This window comes from Brassica napus, chromosome C6 (genome assembly GCF_020379485.1).
Source record: "Brassica napus cultivar Da-Ae chromosome C6, Da-Ae, whole genome shotgun sequence".
In the NCBI taxonomy this organism is placed as follows: domain Eukaryota; kingdom Viridiplantae; phylum Streptophyta; class Magnoliopsida; order Brassicales; family Brassicaceae; genus Brassica; species Brassica napus.
The window spans coordinates 46,384,421-46,398,705 of NC_063449.1; the positions used below are offsets into that span (position 1 = coordinate 46,384,421).

Genomic DNA, 14,285 nt, shown 5'->3' on the forward strand with positions numbered 1-14,285 from the left:
CTGTTGTAATTTTATGATTATATGTTTCCATATATAGAAAGTGGCTCTATATGCTTAGTTATGTCATGCAAGTGTCAGTGAGTCAGTGAAAGGGACCAGAACAGATAGTTACTTGTCAAAGACTATGACTGCCCTAAATTAGCTTTCTTCCTTAAGGAATTGATTCTCTCTTAAGGGGATGAGGCCATGAGATTTTAGGTCACTGAAGTATCTTTTTGAATCTGCCTTTTGGTTTTAGAGAAAGAAAACAAAGCAGCACAACAAAATTTGCAACTGTTTGGCTTTGGAAAATCTAAATTTATGATCAGTGCAAGGAAAATACAAATAAATAATTACAAGCTTGGCCCAAAAAGTTTTTTTTTTTTTTTTTGGCTAGTAAGAAAACAAAAATTAGGCCATGGCATTAATATGTTTACTGATTTCTATACCCACCACATTAATGATAAAAAGCAAATTCCATATGACAATTTGATCAAAAAGCCTTTAGTAATATATACAAATTGGAAGAAAGAAAGGTTAAGAGTATGATTTGTGTGATGGAAGAAAGGCAAATGAAGAATGTGAAATGGCCTTTGTTTTTTCTGTCTTTCACCTCTTTTGCCTTTTCCTTATTCACAAGAGCCTCTCCTCTCTTTTTTATCTTCCAATTTGTTGTGCCTTTCTTCATCTTTTCATCTCCTTTCGGCATCTTATCATTTACAAAAAAGGTTCTAATTAGCAAACGAGGCATGCAATATAATTGGCCTTCATATGTTATACTGAATTCAAGGTAGGATTGTTAATTAGCATTTCCACATTGTTTGCTTAACTTATACTTTTGAAAAAATAATCTTTTACTTGAACACACCACCTGATTCATTTTTAATAAGTCCATAAATAAATAATGAACCGTATCTTACTTTTCTGCTTCTTATAAAATTAGGTTTTGGGAAAAAATATTTGTTCTGTTTCAATCTAATCTAAATAAAATTCTGATAAGCATAATTTACAACACAAAACGAATAGTAGTTTTTAGTATTTATTAAATCTGGAGTTAATTACAGATTTAAAAATAAATTCAACAGATATATACACTCCACGTCATAATTACATGGTAAGATCAAAGTGGCGTAGATAACTCACAATCCACATGCCTTCCCCTTCCCATGTGATTTTCTATATTTTCATTTCTACCCCTTATTTTCCTCTCCACTGCTCTTTTACCCCGATTTTCTTACCCTCCACTCGCCTTTACTATTATTATTTACCCTATTTTATTATTTCTGTACATTATTTACCCAATTCACGTTTACATATATCATGAAGTATCAATATATGGGTCAATATGGTCATCGTCAAATTTAATTTCTACTTTGCCTAGTAGCTTCATGAAGGTTGTGATTAAAAAGTTTTTTATTTCTCTTATATATGTGCCATTGCTCGTAATTTAAAAATGGACCTACCAACTTTTATATATGTACAAAAGTTAATCCCAAGATATTTACCCTTTTCAAGTTCTTAATGAATCCTATATGTGGACCATTTTAATGTTTTTAGTATTTATTAAATCTGGAGTTAATTACAGATTTAAAAATAAATTCAACAGATATACACACTCCACATATCTAAACCTACTTATTTTAATATTTATCTTTTTCAGTTAAATTAATGAGTTTTTCTTAATCAAATTTAAATTTAATATCATTAAATGAACCTTAAAATACATTATATTTAACGTAGCTTATTACGTACGAGTACGGCCCAATAATGAACTTGAATTTTATTTTTACGAAAACGTGAATCACTTGACTTATGTAATATTTAAAATATATTCACTACAATATAACAAATGCATATAACCTACCTATACTTTAGTTTGAAATGATCATGTTCAAGTTTTATATAGTCAACTTACATCATGCATCGATCGATGTACAATATTCAAACCACCTATTGTTTTCGTTTTCTTTATAGGATGTATCAACCAACCAATCATCCCATTGATTTTCTAAGCTTTATAAAAAAAACAAATCAATAAATACAAACTCAAAATCCAATATCTTATATTAATCAAAACATAATATTTTCAATGTCGTATCTTTAATGTACCTGTTAAATATAGAAATTGTAACCATAATTACACTAATTATAAGAATATATTTGATTCCAACCAATTGATCTACTACTTCGGTAATTGATTTGCTTGCAGAAGAGAAAACAATAAATTTAAAATTTATAAGAATATAAAGATATAGAGATTCCAACCAATTGCCTATATTTGCGTATGATTTCCGCATAATAAGCTTCAAATTGAACATTGAAAAAGATAGAAAGATTTTTTTTTGATCTTTTACCGACACAAACTTAAACAAAACGAAGAGTTAAATGTAATATTTTTTTGTTACACTTCCCGGAAAAAACGGTTACAACATGTGCTTTCATAATATGGTCTTTTAACATATTAATGTTATGGACATTTAATAATTATCTTGACGAAAAACAAAGACTATAAATAATTTATTATTAATAAAATTATGAAATTATTTATAATTTGATGACTAATTCATCGCCCTTTTTTATATGTTAAATTTTTCATAGAAGTTTAAAAATCATTTTATTTTTTTTAAACATGTATAACTAATTTATAATCTTTTATGTCATACTAACTCATAATATAATATTTCTTCATATTTTACATTAATAACCATTGTTTTTATATATCGTATACAATTCTCTAATTACGTCTATTTGTTTATTTTTTTATATGATCGAATATTCATCGTAAATAGATGGTTTAAGATGCCAAAAAAATTATTTACTTGGTGAATATAATACATCAAATATTACAAATACATTATTTAGTTAAATAAATAACCAAAAACCGAAAATTTAAAGCCGTGCTGGTCATGGTCTAGTCATAATTACATGGTAAGATCAAAGTGGCGTAGATAACTCAGAGCGTCTGCATCAGTGAACTCCATGGGGAGTTCACACAGTTTTCGAAAAAAAAATATTAAAATAAACAAAATAAGTGAACCTGTCTCCTGCAGGATCACTGCAGTGAACCCGGATCTTCACTGTAGCGCGGGCCCCACGGCACGTGGCGGTCCGCAATTGGTCCAATTAATTAACTTTTTTTTTTAACAAAAATCAAACAGAAAAAAAATAATAAAAAAATACTTTGTGAACCCCTTCCATGGGGTTTCACTGATGCGGATGGTCTCACAATCCACATGCCTTCCCCTTCCCATGTGATTTTCTATATTTCCATTTCTACCCCTTATTTTCCTCTCCAGTCTCCACTGCTCTTTTACCCCGATTTTCTTACACCCCCTCCACTCGCCTTTACTATTATTATTTACCCTATTTTATTATTATTATTTTTTTTAACTCTAGTATCTGGGCAGCCACATTCCCAACTATCCCCCGTAGGGGGTCCAGCGGCCAAGGCTCGAACCCGGGTGACGGACAGTACAGCTGTACATCCTTTACCACCAAGCCACGAGCGCTTGGTTACCTATTTTATTATTTCTGTACATTATTTACCCAATTCACGTTTACATATATCATGAAGTATCAATATATGGGTCAATATGGTCATCGTCAAATTTAATTTCTACTTTGCCTAGTAGCTTCATGAAGGTTGTGATTAAAAAGTTTTTTATTTCTCTTATATATGTGCCATTGCTCGTAATTTAAAAATGGACCTACCAACTTTTATATATATACAAAAGTTAATCCCAAAATATTTACCCTTTTCAAGTTCTTAATGAATCCTATATGTGGACCTACACTTGCATCAACCCTTTTCTCCTTTGTTGAAAACTTTAAATCTTTTAATTAATATGCAGGCAAACTCTATTTTCCTTAATTAATTGCTAGCCTTTTTTTAACGTTGGATATATTATGCTATTACAAATTCTGAGAAATATTACAGACGATTCTACAGCCGACAATTCTACCTGCTTTATGAGGATTCACGACTGACTGCATCACCTGATTCGCCCTATCGGAACCATGCTTGACGGTACTCCTTGCGCCATGCTGCAGATCTCTTGTATGTCGTTTCTCCATTAATTCGCATAATTCTGTCTTCTCCGGAAATTGAAACTCAGATCACCTGGTGTAAAATCATTAATGAACCCTTGGTCAAACCACTGGACCAAGGAGCCTTTCACATTGCTAGCCTTACACTCGTATAATTGTTAATCTTCTTAGTAGCAGAATCTATTTATTTATTTTATTCTTTAACTTATACAAATATATGTTTATTCTTTGGGATGACTTATGAATCCTTAAATATTGCTTTCGTTTCTGAATTAGTTTTGTCTGCTATGTACAAATTATTATATACATTTTGCTCTATGATATATGTAGGTAGATCAAATAATACTTTTTATAGAGTGATGTAGACATGTTAATCATCCCAACGAGTCATCAAACCATCCATCCACTTTCACATTGTATTTAGGTTTAGTGGTATAAGTATTCGTTAAGTAAGCCGAACCACATAAATATTCGATTCTAGTTCAACTTAGACTTTCTATAAAATGTAAATATCTGCTGGAGTATACTTTAAGTTTGTAATACTACTATAACAATATGATCGGTTTTTTTTTTTGAACAAAACAATATGATCGTTTTTAATATGATAGTTTGCATGAAGAAAATCAAAATACCCAATATTTATGTTGGGACTTGGGAGTCTATTAGTCTACGGATACATTTCACTGTTTACGACTCTTTGACGTTATTGGCTAACATTTTTTATGTGCAAATGTTGGTGCCATGTTGGAAATTCAGACAGGTGAGTAGATTATAATTAGTTCGGACCACACTGACACATAGGTTCATGTGTGTGAGTCATACTGTGTGTGATTTTCCGTGCACAGCATATTTGTATACGTGTGATTTTCCGTTCGAGTAATGATGGTAACTAAAGCTGAACATAATTGTCATCTAAGTTAATGCTCCCTCCGTTTTATATTAAGTATTGTCGTAGAGAAATTTTTCTGTTACAAAATAAGTGTTATTAAGTTTATTCAGCAATTTTTTTTATTGGTTGAAATATGGTTAAGTGTATATGTAATTGTGTTTTTATGAAGAAAATATACAAAATCAATTATTTTTTTAATTTGTGTGCACAAATCTAAAACAACACTTAAAATATAACAGAGGGAGTAGCTTCTAAATTAATACTACTAGACTAGTTTTCTTTTCTTTCTCAGTTACCTTACAGGGGGTAAAAAGTTGATGGGAATGGGATATAATTACAAACATTTTTCACTTTGTATTGGGTGTAATTACTGTAGTAAATTCTTCTTGTGTAATTACTGTTAATTTTATTTATTAATTGAGTTTGCTACCGAGTTCTTAAACTGTCATTTGAAAATTTAGATTCCCAACAGTGTTTTAAACTCGCCATTTTGAAAATTACTAGTCATATATTACGAATATAAAGTTAATAAAGAATAAAGTCTTACTCAATCCACTTGCATGTTTCTTCCTCTTCCTTTTCCACCTAAAATTTACTATGGCCCGTTAATAATTAAATTTACTTAATTTTGAGGCTTTTTGGTTCGCTTTGAGCAAAAAAAAATATTCTCTTTGTACATTACTTCTGTTAATTTTATTTATTTATTGAGTTTGCTACCAAGTTCTTAAACTGTCATTTGAAAATCTAGATTCCCAACAGTGTTTTAAACTCGCCATTTTGAAAATTACTAGTCATATATACGGATATAATGGTACGCAATCCAATACTATTTCTGAGACTATTATAATGGTTGTTTTCAACTCCGAAGTGCACTAACGAGAAAGACCCACGACAGATAAACATACTTTTTATTATTAAGTAGAATAAGATAAAAAATTGTAACGTTAGAGTCGAGAGCCATGCGAGAATCGAGTGGCTATTATATCATTTTGTAGAAAATCATATTCAATGCTTTTAGGAGCTACCAAAAGGATGGTCCCTGGTTTAACATTTCAATACATATTCATGTAATCCATTAAATATCCAAATCGTTTACCATGTACGCTGTGCTAGATAGGCTGACGACCATAATTAGTTTGGATACAATTCTTGCTCTCTTTGATGATTTACATTTTAGTATTAACTTCAAAACTACAAATGTGTTAGTAAATTAATATTATGGAATTTTTTTTAAAAAAATAAAGTGTCTGGAGAAAAAGTATTTGATCCATTCGAAGAATAATAAAAAGATTGAACAACTTATTATTAAAAATCAGTTGTTGCAAACCAACAATAATAATGTTTAAAAAAAACAATAATAATGTTTTCTGTAAACAACAAAAAATGGTATACTACGATTATAATGACTACGTAATTTGTAAGCTATAAAGGAGATAAAGAGTCTGATCCTCGCTAATCTCAAAATTATGTTCGAGAGTTTTGTTTTAATTGATGCTTTATTCGTGTGATTTGTTCGTTTTCACCCCTTACATGTTAGTAAAGGGTCACGATTGTTAACCCTAATTGCACCTCCTATCAAAATCAATCAGTATACATATTTTCTCCTTGTAAATATCTGCAATGCATGTCCTTTTGCTATATATGTTGTCACGCTCTAATATGTTGGGTCATTAAACATAGACCCCTTAAATATACTAGACTTGACCTAAAGCAATTTGTTTTCAGTAATAAAATAGAAAAAATGTAAATATAATTTGTTATAAACAAAAAGATAGAAAACATACTAAAATGTTTCACATGGTATGTATTTTTTTCTGAAAAGACATGGTATGTATTTGTTCCACAAGGTTGTATATTCATGGTATTAATTACTTAGCTATTGAAATTGATTGTGTTGGTCGTCATGTTTTAAGTGATCAAATTATTGATTTAGTTAATTAGTTAAATGACGGCCGTCAAATCGGTTCAATATGATACAAAAATCAATAAAAATATTTCAAAATAATAATATAACGCCATAACGGAAGCTATGTATGGCCTCAACGGGAAATGGTGACCATTTACTTCAATCCCGAAAGCGACTTGCATCTAACCACTTCCCTTCTAACATCGCCTCGTCATTTATATATATTTTTTATTGCTTTCATTTGGGTTATTATTATGATTTTATCAAAAAAACATCATATCTCCGGATTGATTTGAAATCAAGCCCGTGTTTATAGACTGTAGGCGATCAAATCAATACTTGTGGCGATTAGAATAATCTTTGTATGTGAATGTGAGGGGGACAAATCCAGATCAGTAATCAGGATGGATGATTAGTTTATTAATGAATCATTTTAATGTTTGAACTAAGAAAACAATAAGTAAATAACACTCAATGATTAAAGGTCAATGGGATCCACGTTAGGGTCAATAATGTAAATTTAACCTTCCGAAAAGCAAAGTTGATCCCCATCTCCACCTATCTTTTTTACGGTTTACCTCTCTATTATTAATAAGATGTATAAAAATATCATAAACTAAATATAAGTTGTGATGATGTTTAAAACATGCATATAGGTTTGTTTAGACACACTGTATATTTTTCTTTCAAATATTTTGTTTTATTGTTCGAGTTGAATTTCAAATCTTGTATGCATATGGCTTTAATATGATTATATGGTGAAACAACGAATGAATGTACGTTAAGAGTAATGTTAAAATGAAACAACTTCGAAACTAAAAGAAAATACGTTTTTGCTGGACGGACAAAAACTAACTAATAATAATCACCACCGTCTTTACCCGCAGCTGTCAATAGATATCTGTATTTTTATTATAGATATCTGTAATAAATAACTTTCTTCAAAAAAAGAAGAATATAATTGGTTTAAGAACTAGTCCCCCAGTTTCCTTCGTATGTATTCATTATGTTTCACAATACATGATATTTTAGTTTAATGTACAAATATTATAAAATTTAGTTTCCTCTAAAAAGCAATTTAAAAAAAATATTTTAAAAATTATTTAACCAATTATAGAAATGACTGTAAAATCTGATTGACTACACAGTCTTCAGTAAAATTAAAGATAATATCAAAATATCAAAACATCAACTATTTTAAAATAAAAAATATTTTCTAAAACATTATTATCTATTATAAAAGGGAGAAAGTACCTTTTTATGCTCACTTTTCGTCATTACACATATCATCCATGATGATACACTGATACTCTTGATTTTTACTTCACATCCCCCATCTGCTCTCTTTCTTTTCCTTATTTACTCATTTTAAAATCCAAAATTTAATCTAAAATTAGTTTTTATAATGCTATATTTATTACACTCAAATTTAGTATATGACACGATAACAATAATACAAATCGCTATATTACAAATTATAACCATACTATTTATTAGTTTTAACGTAACGCTTTTCCAGGCTATATTTATTAAATATAATCTAATATTTTTTAAAAGTATGTAAGTACTTTATTATAACTAACTATATTAAATATAAATTCTTCTGTAAAATAAAAAGATGATTTTTTGGTCAACTAAAAAAGATTGGCAATATATTTTTCTATATTTCAGCTAATTTACCTCTGTATATATATATATTATTACATGATCTCGAAAGAAGCTACTAAATCTCATTTATTATATATTTTCACATTGATACGGTTCAACTTAATACTAACCATTAATGTATTACTTTGTACACAGACTTGTAGAAATACCAAAGGATCATATGATATGATATTTGCTTAGGGCTCCCTATTTGCTTATTGGTGAGTATAAGTTTAAAACTGCCCAAATATCAATCTTAATCACACATTTCAGTATAATATTTTTTATTAGGGTAGTAAGTAAATACCAATTTACCCAAAACTGGGAATATAAAGGAAAGAGAAATATTGAAGATTCCATTTTGGCTCAAATAAAGAAAAAGAATCAATAAAAGGTGATAAAAATAAAATAAAATAGGTAAAAGAGAAAGAAATATATAAAAATATTTATAGAATGGCTCCTTGAGATTTACAGGCAGATCCCATCACCAGAAAAATTAAAATAAATAAAAATATACTAAAAATTAACTTTAGGTATTTACAGAACTCTTAAACTCCATAAAACCCTGCGCCTAGAGATTACACTACTCTTCTTCCTCATGTAAAACTCTCTCTCTCTCTCTCTCTCTCTCTCTCTATACCATTCTTTTCCCTTTCTTCTATGAATTTTGATTTTTCCCCTTTTTAATTTTAATTTTTTCATTTCTGTAACTTCTCGTCAAAGACAGAGAGGGGGAAAATACAAAAGAAGTGAATAAATAAAAAAAAAAAAAACTAAACGATGGAGTTTGGTGGTGGTACTACAACCACATCCACAACATCAGAGGCGCCGCGACCGCCACAATCCAACGATGCGGCCGCCGCCACAGAAGCTGCGGCAGCTGCAGCAACGGTTGGAGCGTTCGAGGTGTCGGAGGAGATGAACGACCGTGGTGGATTCGGAGGAAACCGGTGGCCGCGGCAGGAAACGGTTGCGCTGCTGAAAATACGATCTGACATGGGAATAGCGTTTCGAGACGCTAGCGCTAAAGGTCCCTTGTGGGAAGAGGTTTCAAGGTGCGTTTCCAAGCCGCGATTTTGTCTCTTTTATTACACAAAGCTTGTGTCTTTTTTAAAGAGTTTAAAGATCTGGTTTTCTATAGAGTTTAATTCAGCGAAAAATTTCGTAAAAGATGTCTTTTCTTCTTCTTCTTCGTCAATAGTCCAATTAGATTTCTGAGATTCAGATTCGGACACGACAGTTCTTTGAAGTGTGTCTAATCCAAATTTCAAAACTTTAATTTTAATTAATTAAGTGTTAATTTAGATAAAATAAGTTGGGTCATGTTTTATTCATGAGTCTATCACAAATTCAAACTCATTGCTGATATGATTGATCCACTCTCTCAACTATATATATATCCTCATTTTACTGAATTTATTATTATTTAGACAAGCAAAATTCGTGTCTTTTTCATGAACAATTCAAATTGTTAATTGTGATTTTATTTTATTTTTCAGGAAAATGGGGGAACTTGGTTACATAAGAAACGCAAAGAAATGCAAAGAGAAATTCGAAAATGTTTACAAATACCACAAACGAACCAAAGAAGGTCGTACCGGTAAACCCGAAGGCAAAACTTATCGCTTCTTTGATCAGTTAGAAGCTCTCGAGACTCATCATCATCAACAACACCAACCACCTCAACCGCAAACGCAACCGCCTCTACGACCTCACAACAACAACAGTTCCATGTTCTCCACTCCTCCTCCTGTAACAACAACTATTATCCCCCCGACAACTACACCTTCGTTTCCAAACATCTCCGGAGACTTCCCCTCGGATAATTCGACATCTTCTTCCTCTTCTTACTCCACTTCCTCCGACGTGGACATTGGCGGCGGAGGAAGGAAGAAGAAGAGGAAGAGGAAGTGGAAGGAGTTTTTCGAGAGGCTTATGAAACAGGTCGTTGATAAGCAAGAGGAGCTTCAGCGTCAGTTCTTGGAAGCTGTCGAGAAGCGCGAGCGCGAGAGATTGGTTAGAGAAGAGTCTTGGAGAGCTCAAGAGATCGCGAGGATCAACCGCGAACGCGAGATCTTAGCTCAAGAACGATCCATGTCCGCGGCGAAAGACGCCGCAGTCATGGAGTTTCTCCAGAAGTTTTCGGAGAAACCTACCGCGCCACCGCAACAGCAACCGCAGGTTAATAACAACAACAATCAGCTGCAAACGTCCCAACCGCCACCTGCTCCGCTTCCGCCGCAGCCAACCTTAGAGACTGCGAAAACTGACAATGGCGATCAGACTATGACCACACCGGCGTCTGCTTCCTCGTCTCGGTGGCCTAAAGTGGAGATAGAGGCGTTGATAAAGCTGAGGACGAATCTCGATTCGAAGTATCTAGAGAACGGACCAAAAGGACCGTTGTGGGAAGAGATATCAGCGGGGATGAGGAGGCTAGGATTCAACAGGAACTCGAAGAGATGCAAAGAGAAGTGGGAGAACATAAACAAATACTTCAAGAAAGTGAAGGAGAGCAACAAGAAACGCCCTCAAGACTCCAAGACTTGTCCTTACTTCCACCAGCTTGATGCTTTATATAGAGAGAGGAACAAGTTCCAAACCACCACCAACATCAATGTAGCTTCTTCTTCCTCAACTAAACCGGATAATTCGGTTCCTTTGATGGTCCAACCGGAACAGCAATGGCCTCCTGCAACTGATCATCCTGCTCAGCCGTTGGATCAGAGCTTTGATGATGAAGAAGGCACAGATGAAGAAGACTATGATGATGAGGAAGAGGACGAAGAGAATGAAGAAGAAGAAGGTGAGTTTGAGCTAGTGCCGAGCAATGATAACAAGACGACGAATAATGTGTGACGAGGATAATGGTTCAGGGTTCGAACAGGATTGGTGGTGAAAGATTTAGTAATCTTTATTTTAAGTTTTGATACAGAAGATGATAATTTAAATATTGGATGGGGGTGCTTTTTTTTTTATTATCTTTGATTTTCAAGTTATACTGAGAAACAAAAAATTTAGTGAGTTTAAAAATAAATAAATGTGATTATTGTTTTTTGAGATAAAATAAATAATGGTAGAAGATGGGGACATGGTGAGATTTTGATGAGAAAATAATAAATAACTGTAACTTTGTAATATTTTTTCAAAACCTTTAAATGAATGGTTCTTGTTGTAGATGATGATGATGTGTAGTATTTGTCTTTTTACATGTTATTGTTATTGTTTTGTTCTATAAGTAAGAAAAAGAGTAATTATAAGGTGGGATTTAGAGACAAGAGTTACTATTCCTTTTTAGTGACAGTTTCCTTGGTGAAATAAATACAAAATACTTTATATTATAAAAAGAAGAAACAACTATATAGTATAAAAAAGAAGATGCCAAGTTCACATGCACATAATGAGGGAGAGCGTGGGGTTTGGGGTCCACGTGGAAAAAGGAATCTTATTAATCTTTCATCTCCTTCTCTTGTCTTCTTCTCTTCGTTGCCCTAAAACGCAAGACTCTCTTTCCGTAAGGGTAATCTCGTATATTCTAGTTTCGAACACATGTGATAGATCCAACGATGTCTATACGACGCACTCTTATTTGAGACGATGATTAATTTCTAAGTCCTATCGACACATGTTTGGTCGCATTTCCAGATCTGTGTTAACCAAAACTTGATGTATCAAAAAAAAAAAAAAAACTTGATGTATCTACCCAAATGATCATGACTCGTGATGTTTAAGTGTATACTTTACTAAAGTACACAAACACTCTCTCGTGGAGTCCAAAGGGATTAACACATTGTGGTTTTGGTTGTGTTAAATAGATGTTTAAAACTTTTTTGAGTCATCATCTGACCAATTACTCATAACATGATGAGCTGAATTCGGTTAATTAGCGAACATTCAACATGTTATAAAGTACTTCTTTGCACATGTTAACAATGAGATCTTTACTTGGGGTGTACGTTTAAGTAATATATATATATATATATATATATATATATGTATATATATATATGTATATTTTACTTGTAGATTACAGAACTAAGATGCTGCTAACTAATCATGATGGGTTAGTCCAGTTCATATCATATATCTAGCTGTAAATGAATGAATTTTTTTTCTATTATACTACCTTTTCATCACTAGTTCAGAATAATCACTGAATCCAATAAGTAAAATGTTCGTTACTGCCAAAAGCTATGTTTACAATAGAAAATCATGATTGAAATTGCACTTAGAGATATCAAACGATAACTACTTAACTAAAATATAAACTTCCCAATCTTTGGATTAACAAGTTTAAAAAAATCTGTAAAGAAGTTCGTAACATAGCTAGCCCTTATCTTAACTTCCATTCTAGAACCCAGGCAACCTGCAAATGACATGAAGAAATCTGTCAACAAGTTGGTTAGATTCATATAAATTAAAAATATATCAAATTATCTTATGACCATATAAATACTCTCTCTAGCTACTACATTATACATATTGTTTAAATAAATTCACATACATTAAAAATTGTATTATATCTTCAAGAAACAATTTGACAATTTTTATTTAAATCAACTTTAAAATTTAAATAATAGTTTTAACATTGAACTGAATATTAAAACCCTAAGACAACACTTACTTTAAAACAAACAATTTTTAAACGATACATAGTGTCAATACAAGAAATTTGTGTTTTAATAGCACAGCAGCGTAACGTTTTTTTCGATTGTACTATGGTTGACATACCCGTTAGTTTTAGATAGCGGTTATATATTTGGAAACGCTATATATGATAGAGTGATATATATGAAAACGCTATGCAATCGTATGGTTTTATATGTAACACTTAGATTTAAAAGCAAAACATAATAAAAAATGCTATCTTTGACTTTTTGAATCTCTAAACTCTAAACAAGTTTTTAAATCCTAAATTCTAAATACAAACTTGAAACTCTAATATTTCAGCATCAAATCGTAAATTTAACTTCAAATCTTAGTTATAAACCCAGAAAAAATTATATTTTTTCAAAAATAATCTCAAACTTAAAATCAATACCCCAAAACCTTTAACCTTTAAACTCTATACTATACGTTCAAACCCTAAACCATATATCCATATCCAAACCTTATATAAACAATAATTTTTAATAAAAAATTCCATTCTAATATTTTAAAGTTCTAATAAAATGAAAACTAAAAGATAATACTTACAAAATATATAATCTTTTCAAGTTTACTTTTCCAAACCATAAATCTAACCTTTAAACCCTGTACAGAAACCTTTACTCTAAAATTTTATACTTTAAATGTAAAATTCAATAGTTCTTAATATTAACTCTATAAATGTAAATGATAATTTAATTTTTATATAAATAAAATTAGTTAAATAATAAAATTACAATTTTTAAGACAACTATTAAATAAAAAACAGTTTTTGATTAGTTAATCTATGACCATTAGTTACTTTTAATCCAATGGTTACACCACTATCTTTTGTTAATCTTTTTTTTTCAATGGCCAATTAATTAAACAAAGCGAAAAATTTCTTATTGGTTAAAACAAGATGGTGAGGATAACTACGATATTTGATCTCCACCGTTGATATACTCAATCTGACGGACAAAAATGATTCAGTTTAATTTTATTTTTTGGGCATTATCTCTCTCTTCTCTCTTTCGTCTCTTCTTTCTTTCTTTCTTTCTCACTGATAACTCATCAGAAATCCTCCTCTCTCATTTCTCCTTCTTCTCAATGAGCCCTCTCTTCTCATCATTCAATCCTCATCTCAGGATCTCTCAAACTCGCGTCTGTCGTCACGGGTTCAATCTCACA

General features: G+C 31.4%; 1 protein-coding gene across 1 annotated transcript; it reads left to right on the plus strand.

Annotated features, from left to right (window-relative positions):
• Positions 1-8,976: 8,976 nt before the first annotated feature.
• LOC125589162 (trihelix transcription factor DF1-like) lies at positions 8,977-11,650 on the plus strand. Its single transcript, XM_048761508.1, has 2 exons — positions 8,977-9,523; positions 9,968-11,650. Exons 1-2 carry the CDS (start codon positions 9,249-9,251, stop codon positions 11,325-11,327), a joined length of 1,635 nt encoding a protein of 544 aa, XP_048617465.1. The 5' UTR covers positions 8,977-9,248; the 3' UTR covers positions 11,328-11,650.
• The last annotated feature ends 2,635 nt before the right edge of the window (positions 11,651-14,285 follow it).